This window comes from Rhinatrema bivittatum, chromosome 8 (assembly GCF_901001135.1).
Source record: "Rhinatrema bivittatum chromosome 8, aRhiBiv1.1, whole genome shotgun sequence".
NCBI classification, from domain to species: Eukaryota; Metazoa; Chordata; class Amphibia; order Gymnophiona; family Rhinatrematidae; genus Rhinatrema; species Rhinatrema bivittatum.
Window position 1 is genome coordinate 88,130,853 of NC_042622.1, and position 12,396 is coordinate 88,143,248.

The window sequence follows — 12,396 nt, forward strand, 5'->3', positions numbered from 1 at the left end:
ACCATGGAGCTATATAGAGGCATTATGACATTTTCCGTTTTATTAACCATTCCCTTTCTAATCATTCCTAACATTCTGTTTGCTTTTTTGACTGCTGCAGCACACTGAGCCGATGATTTTAAAGTTTTATCCACTATGATGCCTAGATCTTTTTCCTGGGTGGTAGCTCCTAATATGGAACCTAACATCGTGTAACTACAGCAAGGGTTATTTTTCCCTATATGCAACACCTTGCACTTGTCCACATTAAATTTCATCTGCCATTTGGATGCCCAATCTTCCAGTCTTGCAAGGTCCTCCTGTAATGTATCACAATTCGCTTGTGATTTAACTACTCTGAATAATTTTGTATCATCCCCAAATTTGATGACCTCACTCATCGTATTCCTTTCCAGATCATTTACATATATATTGAAAAGCACAGATCCAAGTACAGATTCCTGAGTCACTCCACTGTTTATCCTTTTCCACTAAGAAAATTGACCATTTAATCCTACTCTCTGTTTCCTGTCTTTTAACCAGTTTGTAATCCACGAAAGGACATCGCCTCCTATCCCATGACTTTTTAGTTTTCTTAGAAGCCTCTCATGAGGCTTTGTCAAACGCCTTCTGAAAATCCAAATACACTACCATCTACCGGTTCACCTTTATCCACATGTTTATTAACCCCTTCAAAAAAAATAAAGATTTGTTAGGCAAGACTTCCCTTGGGTAAATCCATGTTGACTGTGTTCCATTAAACCATGTCTTTCTATATGCTCTACGATTTTGATCTTGAGAATAGTTTCCACTATTTTTCCCGGCACTGAAGTCAGGCTCACTGGTCTATAGTTACCCGGATCGCCCCTGGAGCCTTTTTTAAATATTGGGGTTACATTGGCCACCCTCCAGTCTTCAGGTATAATGGATGATTTTAATGATAGGTTACAAATTTTAACTAATAGATCAGAAATTTCATTTTTGAGTTCCTTCAGTACCCTAGGATGCATACCATCCAGTCCAGGTGATTTGCTACTCTTTAGTTTGTCAATCTGGCCTACTACATCTTCCAGGGTCACAGTTATTTTGTTCAGTTCGTCTGACTCATCACCCCTGAAAACCATCTCTGGAACTGGTATCTCCCCAACATCCTCATTAGTAAACACGGAAGCAAAGAATTCATTTAGTCTTTCTGCAATGGCCTTATCTTCCCTAAGAGCCCCTTTAACCCCTCTGTCATCTAATGGTCCAATCGACTCCCTCACAGGTTTCTTGCTTTGGATATATTTTTAAAAGTTTTTATTATGAGTTTTTGCCTCTATGGCCAACTTCAATTCAAATTCTCTCTTCGCCTGTCTTATCAATGTTTTACACTTAACTTGACAATGATTAAGAACATAAGAACATAAGAAAATGCCATACTGGGTCAGACCAAGGGTCCATCAAGCCCAGCATCCTGTTTCCAACAGTGGCCAATCCAGGCCATAAGAACCTGGCAAGTACCCAAAAACTAAGTCTATTCCATGTAACCATTGCTAATGGCAGTGGCTATTCTCTAAGTGAACTTAATAGCAGATAATGGACTTCTCCTCCAAGAACTTATCCAATCCTTTTTTACTGGATCTTCTGCCAAGCCATCCGGTATGCTCCAACTGCTGCAGCAGAAAGTCAAGCCATGGTGTGAAATGATTTGTACACTCACTGGAGGAGATGATGTACATGCTCTTCTGTATCCAGAAGGGCCTGCAGATAGCATTCCTGCTCCCTATTTGAAGCCTCTGGTGGAGTCTCTCATTTGTCAATGCAGCCATGTATCGTACCATGTTTAGTTGGTGGGCAGAAATGCGGACATAGAGCATTGAGCTCTGGGAGGCTTTCTTTCCGAAATTGTCCGTCAACTTAGGGTTCTTCCCTGGGGGAGTGTTGGAAAAAATCCTGGAATTTTTAGCCTTCTTCAATGCTAACTCCACAACCATGGACTAGTGTGGTAGTTGAGGTTGGACCCTATAGTTAAGGTCTAGTTTCCTGGTTTCTGAGAGGCAGAAGGCTGGATTATCCCACATTCTCTGCAGCCCCGTGGGATAGAATGGATTGGTATCGTTGCAAGTTCAATAGGTATTTCTAGAATCTGCAGTATCCCAAAGACCTCTGTGTAGAGATCTTTGTCCTGATGGACATGGACTCCATTGGCCTTACCCAATTTATCCAGGACTTTAGAGTATGATGTCTTCTGGCAGAGGTAAATGCTCCGGCAGGTTAAGCAAGGGGTCTGAGGGGATCCCTGTAGACCCCAATGAAGACAAAGGTGAACAGGGTGGGGTCCTTGGTTGTCTCAGAGGGGAATACTTCTGGGGCCTACCTCAGACAGTGACATCCTGAATTCTATCCTTAGACTGGCTGGATTCCTCTACAGAGAGGTATGGCTGATGCAGGCTAGAACTTGCCACTGATGGGATCCCCAAGGCATGGAGACGAGAAGGATGCCCCCTTGCAGGAACATATTCAACATTCTGGACAGGAAAAGTTGGATGGTGTCCTCCTTGTTGCTGGCCGCCAACAAAATAAAGTCTTCACCAATTCAGACACCTGGTCTATGGACTGCTGTGTCCTTTGGCTCGGAGTTGTGGAAGAGACATCCAATTCTGAAACCAGTATGGGATCATCTTTTTGGGAAGCATGCACTGGTATCCAGGAAGGGCCCTCTCCAGAGATAACAGAGCTGGTGGTTGCATAGAGACCAGAGGCACAATGGATCTGGAGTCTCCAGGCAAAGCCCACAGGACAATGGAAGGTTAGTAGCTCCAGGAGGCCTGGGGTCTGGACCAAAGAGATGAGATGGAGACAATCACACCAACTGAACCAAAATAAATTCACTCAACTCAACCCCAATAAAGACCCCCAAATATTTCAATATTGCTTTCGCCCATTTAGAAGGAAGCTGGCATTTCAATTGTGGAATCAAGCTCTCGGACAGAGAGATATTAAATATTTCTGACTTATCCATATTAATCCTGAAGCCAGACACCTTCCCAAATCTTTCAATTTCCGTTACCAATGCTCTTAAAGAGACTTCAGGTCTACACAGAGTAAATAAATAAAATATCAGTAGTGAACAATGATATTTTGAAATGTTCCCCCCTTTTGAGATTCTCTCTATATCTAGATTCCTCCTCATTCATTCATTCATTCAGCAAAGGGTTCCTCGCTAAGGGCAAACAGTGGGGATAAAGGGCACCCCTGTCTGGTACCACATCTCACCTTAATTTTAATGCATGCCTCCGACGTAGCATATAATTTACAAATCCAGCTCAGAAAATTAATCTCCTTATACCCATTTTCTCCAAAACCTTAAATAAAACCTGCCAAAGTACCCTGTTAAATGCTTTTTCAGCATCGACAGCATGTAGAAGGAAAGGGAATTGCTTAACCCTAGCATAATGTATCAGATTCAGAATATTTCGAACATTATTCACAGCCATTTGTCCAGGAACACAGACTGGACCTTATACACTAATAGATGGACCAACCTGCTAAGCCGCTCAGCTAAGACCTTAGCCAATATCTTAAGGTCAAGACTTATTAAGAGGTATTGGCCACTACAAGCCACACAAAATAGCATCTTTACCCTCCTTAGCTAAGTAGCAAAAGGTTTTATTGAGCTAGGAGATGGGTTTGTTCAGCACTATTGGATGACATCACCCACGTGTCATGGCTAATTCAGCCCTACTTATTGATGGAGAAAAATAAATCAATCTAAACAATATGAATCACATAGCTTTTAAAAGTTAAGGTTAAAGGTTTCTTTCAACAAAACAGTACAGCACATATAATATACTATCCTACTTCTAGAAACTTTTGGTCCCTTAAGTTTTCTGCCAAGTGATACGAGTCCCATCGCTATGGAAAGGTAGTGTCTAAAAAAAGGCTTCTCTATGAACCTATAGGCCAACTTCCATCTTTTCTCTGGCAGATGTGGATGGCTGGACAACTGTCTGATTTCTTTTCAGCCTCTGCATAAAATATTGTTTCTTTTAATTGATTTGTCAACCTACGGGGAGCAGTCAAGACAGCTAGCTTATCTAATGCCACTCCGTTCCCTAATGCCACACAAGGCAACTCACCTCATCCAACACCCTCAGTTGCTTTGGGGTTTTGCTTTTTTTTGACCTAGGAGTTTCCACCTGCACCTTTGGGCTTCCAACTCAGTCAGAACTAGGACTTGGGATCTGGCACCAGGAACCTTCCTTTGCAAAAACCCAGGGTTTTTCCCCTTTTCACATCCCTTCCCAACTTACTTTAGTCCAGTCATTTTAGCAAAAGTCCTTGGCCTACCGCCCTGCAATCACAGGCCCTAAATCCAGCCTCTAAGGGTTACTGTTGTGTAATGACAAGAACCCCCCTCCCCCCAGCCAGGGGCTGCAAACCCTGACTCTACTGCATGTCCAGAGTGGCCCCCCACCCAGGGGCTGAAAGACCTGAGCCAGGAATTAAACCCACACCCCTTCACATTGAGCTGCCGGGCCAGTCCCTTCTGTTGCATTTTGGAAATTGGGTAGAAAACAGCCACTTTTTTTGGGATTCATGAGGGGGGCAAACAAGGCATCATAACATTCAGATACCCGAGACTTAAAGACCTGAGACTTGGGATTTTGACAATTTTATAGTTTTTGAGAGGTTTTCTTTAATAATGGCCCATAACAAACTCTTCTTATGACTGCGCTAGTCAGAATAAACATGGGGCTTTTCATTGTGCATTGGCAATTATTAGCTCTTGGCGATATCAGAACAATGACCAGCCATGTATCAGCAAGGGAAATCGGTTTTCGTTTGCCATCCTTCGTCCAGTTGTCAGCCTCTCCCTCTACACCCAAGGATGGCAGACTAAAAAATAAAATCTACTCCAAAATCTGAAGCAACTAACCAGAAACCCCCCCCGCGATCTGGGGAAGGAAGATATGGGAGTGTTAATGCTCCACCGGCACAAAGTGCCACAAAAGCAATCACAAAACACAAACAATCTTTTACATTACCCACTTGATTAGTCACTGTTAAAAGTAGCTCTTTTGGGGAAGGCAAGGTCATTTTAAGGACGAAAGGCCAGACTGTGTGGATCAAACACACTTGTCACAGCAGTAGCAAAACTGGACCTTTGCTGTTGTCTTTAACGAGACACCTTTCTCTCCTTCTCCAATGCCAAATGAAAAACTTTTTTTTTTTTTTAGTCTTTTTCCAGCTGCTTTCACAAGTACCCAGTGTCTCCCTCCCAGCCCTTTTTAATATGAATGTGAAATTAGCCAAGTTGCCCTTTTCCCTGGCGGACAGAATCCTCCGTTATTAAAACTAAAGCACTTTAATAATGAAAACTTTTTCCTCCACCCCCCCTCCACTCTCTCTCTCCCTGTGTTTTAACTGTTTAAAATTAATGAGAAGGAGGGGGCATATAGCAGTTGTCAAAGCGATATTGAAAAGTTGGGCAGCCAGGACCGAATAAGCAAGAAAATCCCTCCAGAGTGTTAAATAAACAGTGCGTCAGCCCCTTGCTGAATCGCGCTGTTGGTTATTGTACACATTGTGTAACGGCACTCAGAATAGATCAGAGAGCCGGGGAGGCAGCGAGAGAGGCATCAGAATTCCAATAAAGGCCTGAAATTAAAGACAACCTGCTGCAGACTGCAGCAGAAAATTAAAGAGAGCTCAAGCTTAAGTGACAGATGACTTGGTTCAGTGTCAGAACTGTCAGGGGATTTCGTGATAATGTGGCAATATATTACAAAGGAAGGGATTCAGAATTTTTTTTTCCTCTTTGCCTTCTTCCAGTCTATGTCTTGAAAATCCACCATCTATTTCTCTCCCTGGTTTAACCAAAAAAAAATGGAGGGATTAAGACAAGTGCATAATTCTACAAACACAGCTCAGTCATTTCTCCTATCTCCAACCACCTTCGCCCCCCATCCAAAAAAAAATGGTAGATGGAAGGGACAATGCCTCCCTTGCTCCCAAGATAAAAAGTTTGCCTTTTTTTCCTGTGAGGTGGTGAGACTACTGTGATTCTGCTTTTCCAAGAGGCAGAATAAGGAATGAAGGAAAAGTGGCACAAGGTAGGGCGATGAGCTCTCTTAACCATACTTACAGACCTCATCTCCCACGACTGCGGGAACTGCTCGTTACAGAAGTCAAAATCAGAAATGCCATCAGCTAATACCTCTTCCTGGCAGTAAAATGATACATTTACTTATCCATTTAAATAATTGGGAGAGTAGGTAGCCTAGAATAAATTGACTGAGAACCAGGAGACCAGGGTTCAAACCTATCTCTGCCACTGACAGTCTTGGTGGCTCTGGGTAAGTTACCCACTCCCTCTGCCTCAAGCACCCACTTACATTGTTCGCTCTCTGGGATAGGGATTTGAATCTATATGTAATTCATTGTAAAACATCCTCATTTAGGGCACTGTATAAATGCCAAAATACTAATATTTATTGATTTATTTATTTCTACAGGTGCCTGTAGAGGTTGCCTGTGAGACATCTCACTGATCTGCAACAAAACACACCTCAGTATGGGATAAAGCACTGCCTGATTTTTATCCTGCACTGTCATAAAGCAAAACAATCTAAGCACAAAGAAAGAAAAAAAAAAGTCTTTGTTTTCAGGCAAAACATAAGGTGAACATGATGTGAAGCTGCAGTGCTGTTTTTAAGTCATGAAATATTTCTGTCTGTCGGGCTGCATTTACATCAGGGCTTAATAAGGCAGAGGCCTGGCAAGAGAATTAATGGTGGCAAGGAGAATATTGTTCAGACCATCAAAACCAATAAAATATTTGTTATGACAATAAACTCTCTACAAGTCATATACAGAAAGCTGCAAGTGTGCTTTCCTGGGAGTGTATGTAACAGCAGCTCAAATAAGCTCTTAGTATGATGGTCCTAAGCCCTCCCGATACACCAACAATGAGAATGGCAATGATTTCGGCTAAAGAATCCTTCTCTCTTTTGCATGGTTTGGTTTTATATAATTTACATTTCTGCAGCCCCAAGATGATAAAACTCCTCCCCCTCCCTCTTGTTTCTCCCTGATAAAGCTGAAATCTGCTATTTCACATCTTTAGGAAGGGGATAATGGAGAAAGATCATAGTCAAATATCCAGATACAATCTGACATAAGAAGGACAATTTTTTTTTTTTTTTAAGTATTTACCTAGGTAGATTATTACCCTGGGTGAAAAAATGTCCCCCTCATAGCAGCTAAAAATCTGTGCAGGTTTTCACAATGTGTGTACTTTAAGCCTCATTAAAGAGAGGTATTTTCTGGCTTGGAGGGAGGGGGTGATTGGTCAAGGGAGAAAAACAGTGTGCAAAGTTTTGATTTTCAAATGCATGCAGATTCGTTTACCCCCTGATAGATTATTTGCACAAACAGGCGGTGCAAATGTGCATGGCCACTTTGTACAAGATTTTCAAAGGGAAAATTAGTTATAAGGTGTGTGCAGACTGAAGTGCATATGTACCTTGCAACACCACGGGCTACTGAAAACCGCCCTCAGGGTTTGCTTACAGAAACAGAACAGACATTTCCCAGATGTCTCGCTCACTCTTGTGCCACTCATCACTGGATAAACACTCTGCCACAAGGGAGCATGCTGGCGGGGGTTTGCAGGGTTGAATTTGAATGTAAAGGGGAGAAAGCAAGCCAGCGCAAAGACCTGTTCACTCCCCTGCACACAGCAAACATGTGCATGCATGCAAGGAACATATCTCACTTGGCACTGGCTGAAACAAGACATGGACTTCCAGGTTTCCTCATAATTTTGCCAGTCCTTGCTGCCAATCTGAACATGCTGCCCTCTAGAGGGACAGGGAGGTACTACAACCTGAGTTCCAGCTGAACTATACCAGTGTCCTCCCCACCCTGTTATGCTATATAGAGGGTGACCCGAATGACAAACTGGAAAGGAGTACATCCATCTCCACCTTGCCTCTCTCATTCTCTCAAATCTATGGCTTTTGTAAATCCCACCTTTCCAAACCCAGCAAAGTACACTGTGCAGGACTATATGCAAAGCTCTGGGTGAGGTCTTTACCAGCAAAATCTATAAGGGCATCTCAGAGGCTGGCTGAGCCTCAAGCTATTAAACAAAGAAAGTCATTGTACAGCAGTCTGGCCTTGACCACAGGAACATTCACAAACGTCAATGAAATCTAGGCCAATATCATTAATATTGTTTTCCACCCCTCAAAGAAAGAAAAAAAAAATCTACTTTTTTATGCATTTTTGCTGGAAAGCAATACATCAACTTCTCACTCCACAACTCGTCAGAGAACTTCACCTTGCTGTTCCACCTTTTGGCTTTGAAATGCTCATTCATCATCAAATTGGAGAGAATGTGTTCCATTTTCATCTCGGAGACACTGAAACAAGAAAGAGATCAGTGCATCAGATGACAGGAAATTAAGTGCCTGTGTTTCAGCTGTGTGAGACGTCACACATCTTGCCCTGTGGAAGGATGATGGAATCAGGGCACGGACTCCCAGAAATCCACACCTGGGGGGGGGGGGGGGGGAGGGAGAAGAGGTAAATTATAACCAAAAGCTCTCAGCGAACGGCTGTGAATATGCAGGGCCAATTGCTACCCAGCACACTCTGCAGCCCAATCTCCTGGTGCAGGGACCTTTTTAAAGCGATACCCAAAGAGGGGGAAAGCTCATCCTGCGCAGATTCCCTTTGAAAACCCAGGGCTGATGATTTCGTACCCGCTCTACGTAAGGTGCAATGCATGTGTGGTAAAATACAAGTACAAAATGGAAACCCCCACGCTCCTTCTGTCCTCACTCTTTTTCCCTGCAGCTAAAAGTACGAGGTCTCAAGAGGAGGGGGCATTTTTCAGCCCAGGCAATTTACCAGGATCATTGCTTAGATGTTTTGGGGGGGGGGGGGGGGGTGAGATAATCTGAAATTTTTATGCCAGTAAATGGTTTACCCGCCCATGAACACAGTCCTTTTGTGCAGGTAAAAGCATTCACACCGTGAGCACTTTCTGCCACACAAAAAAAAGTGAGCAGAGACATGGGGAGGGGGAGAGACAAAGCAAGTCTGGAGATATTTTTAAATCACTGCCCGCATTTTGCACCCACATCTGCGGATTAGCAAGAGTTTGAAAAGAAAGTTCTGCAAGGGGTTTCCCTCTGAAAATGATCTTCTAGCCCCCCCTCCCTCTTGGTTGTCTGTAAGGCCCTCCAGGATGATGATTATTGCCCTCAGCGAAGGGTAATTTTGTTACTGTCTACACTGGTGTAAATTCCAGACACTTCTTACTCACCTGCTTTGCGCATCCTTTCCCTCTGAAAATTATCCATGCACTTTTACACCTGCTAGTGTGTGTGCGTGCAAAGCTCCTTCAGGAAAAAGTGTGCATATAAGTGCAACCCCCCCCCTTAAAAGCCCATTTCCATGGGTAAAGCACTGTTTTACTCATGGAAATGGCTTTCAAAATTACCACCCCTATGTTCAAATATACTCATGTGTAATGCAGCATTACTTTTATAATTTCAGTTTCGTAGTTTCAACTTTTACATACGTTTTGTTTTTATTCTTGGTATTTTACCTTTTCCACCACTTTTTTATGCTGTTTCAGAAACATTAAGTCCTCATGCTTTGAAATCCTTTAATGTACGGTCATGACATTATGATGCATCATCCAACTGCAGCACAGTTTTAACCATGCCTGATGACCTCAAAACAGCAATTTTGTGTTGGTCTCAGAAAATTGCATAAGTGCAAGAACCCTTGATAGGATATGCATTAAACAATGTCAAGTGCCCATTCCAGTTGCTGAAGGATTGGCTTTGCATCTCTCACAGACATTTTTTATTGCAGCTCCCCCTTATCATGCAATTGATTAGACAGTGACCGTTTAAGCGCAAGAAAATGCCCTTTCCCAGCTGGACAGCAACAATGCTAGAAATGAAAATATCAACCATTTGACAGTGACTTACTTGAAATATGGCACTCAAGACCCCACATAAGCCCCTCCACTGAAGTGACGTGTGAAAGCCATAGTAGGCGATGGGGCCCCACACCTTCCCAGAGAGCTGCAATTCTACAGAAAGGAAACCACCCCCAGGATGTGGATGCTGGCATTGCCAAGCGACCCAGACTCCCAAGAGAGAGCAGAAAGGAATGAAAGATGCATGCGGAGAGCTATGTTACTGATTTGTGTCTCTCTGCCTGGAAAATACTGGCCTGTTAGGTACAGAGAAAGCTGAAGCGGAGAAGAAGGAGCCAGAGTCTGTCACAACATGAAGGAAAACAAACTAAAGTAAAACATACAGATATTAGGTCTGGAGACCAAATCTGTGCAGAGAGGTGAAATCTTTTCAGCTTCAACTAAACATGGTTTCCGTTGCGGGACCCCCGGTAGTAACCCTGATAAGCTCCAAAGGGAAGGGCTAAGTAAGGTCTCTGACCTTGAGCCCCTCTGCCTCAGGTACCAGGTGGGATAGTCCACCCTGGGACCTGACTACCCCCTGGGAGGGAGGAGAGGAGAATCCTCTTCTGAAGAAAACCCTTTTTTTTTTTTTTAGTCTAAATTCTGTCTTCCAGACTGCAGGTTTTGCCCCTCCACCATCTGCTGGAGCCTGAGAAATACTGATGGACTGCAGGTGGCACCGCAGGATATAGGACAGCTCAGTCAAAACTTCTCTGTCTCCATCTGCTGGAGGGGAGGCAAAACCCAGGAGTCTGGACTGATCCGGGTACCTACAGAGAATATGGTTTCTGTTATATAAGCATGGAATGTGTCTCAGTTAGAGTGTAAATGAGTACAGGAGAAATGAACCATGATGTCAACACCATATGACAGTTTGTGCATACACGCAGTGTTAAGTACAGGACTGCCAACCTCGCTACTAACCATGCAAATCTGTCTGTCATGCGAGAGATAGGAGATGCTACAGGGCTAGAATGTTTAACATGGATCATTTTGTAACCTTATTCAAGCATTTCAGGGCTCATATTCTATTGTTTTATTTTTTTCCGGCCCTGGCTTCATAATTCACAACACTAATATTGTGCACTTGTGAAGAGCCTTCGCTCCCAATCCTGAGCTGCTCCACTACTGTACACTTGACAGCGGCCCTCATTCCTGATGCCGAATCTTGGATTCCTTGTGAATACACAGCTGACTGCCTGTGGCCACCAGCATTAATAGCTCAGTAGTGAAAAACACCCCACAACATCAAAAGCAGATGTTATCAGTGATGAGACAACACCACCACCCCCAACAGGCCTGCGCTAGATTAATCTGTCAGGCTCTCTCTGCGATGCTTCGCCAGTTCACCCTGATGGCACTAGCTGCAGCCAGTGGCTCTCTGAATTCTCTGAACAGCTCGTCAGCATTTCCACGGCACCAGCCATCAAAAATCACAGACGCACTGCATAAAGACATGTACTAACTATATACATGCATATTACACCTTCACAAAAATGTATGTATTTATACAAGGGGCTGAAATAATTAAGTAATCCAATTGGTCAGATGTAATCCTGACATCTGATCAATCACCAAACTGTCCAAGCTTTGCTTTTCTGCAATACTACGAGACCTTAACCAGCTGAAACTTTTAATACCAAGACAATTAACATTCTCAAAAAAGCCATTGAAAAAAGAACAGATTTTCAAAAAACATATTCTTGTTCTTATGACTTTTCTGGCTGGCGCGACTTTCACAGAAACAGCAGAATGCAGAGAGGTATACTGGTTTGGGGCCACAGGAGGAAAAGCATACACAGAAGAGGCTGTCAACAGATCAAGGCCCAGCCTAGACTAGAACCCCTGGGACAGTTAATAAAGCCATCTCTGCAGACCTGATGCTGTAAGCAGCCAGCGAATTGATATATTCCACCTCAGAAGGAGCAAGAACCAACAGGCTGTTTCCCTGAGAACCAATCCGAGCTGTTCTCCCAATCCTGTGAACATACTCCGCAGGGGAGCTGGGAGCATTATACTGAAAGGAAAAAAAAGCAAGTCAGAATAAAATCCTATTATAGGTATCTCTACAGAGATTTCTGTACAGGTAGAAAAGTCATTTCTCCTGTCACGTTCATATTTCTCCTCCCCCCTTCATGAAAGAAGTTTCTGTTATTTTGCTAAAGAGGAAATGCACTTATTTAAAATATTTTTCTCCAATAAGACGTTTTCTATTGGTCAAGGTCAACATTTAAGTTTCAGGCAAAAATAAAGGCAAAAGCCGCAAGTCAGAGAACAGCACAATTATTAACATTTACACTTCAAAAGCAAATTCAAAGCAAAAAATCATGCAAATCAAATACTTGTGTGAAAAGCACTGTAGGACTTGGGACAATTCTTAAAATTTAACCCTATTGGGCTCTTTGGATGAGAGCTGTTGAATCATTGGT

The 12,396-nt window shown here is 43.1% G+C and overlaps 1 protein-coding gene across 5 annotated transcripts in view; it reads right to left on the minus strand.

Annotated features, from left to right (window-relative positions):
• The window catches only part of DDX31 (DEAD-box helicase 31), a 147,228-nt gene that overhangs the window by 22,637 nt on the left and 112,195 nt on the right, over positions 1 to 12,396 (minus strand). For all 5 annotated transcript variants that reach the window (XM_029614155.1, XM_029614154.1, XM_029614152.1 and 2 more), the window contains 2 exons: positions 11,845 to 11,984; positions 8,309 to 8,390 (listed from right to left, as the gene is read on the minus strand). In XM_029614155.1, the coding sequence (XP_029470015.1) occupies positions 8,309 to 8,390; positions 11,845 to 11,984 (222 nt within the window). The remainder of the gene's footprint in view (positions 1 to 8,308; positions 8,391 to 11,844; positions 11,985 to 12,396) is intronic.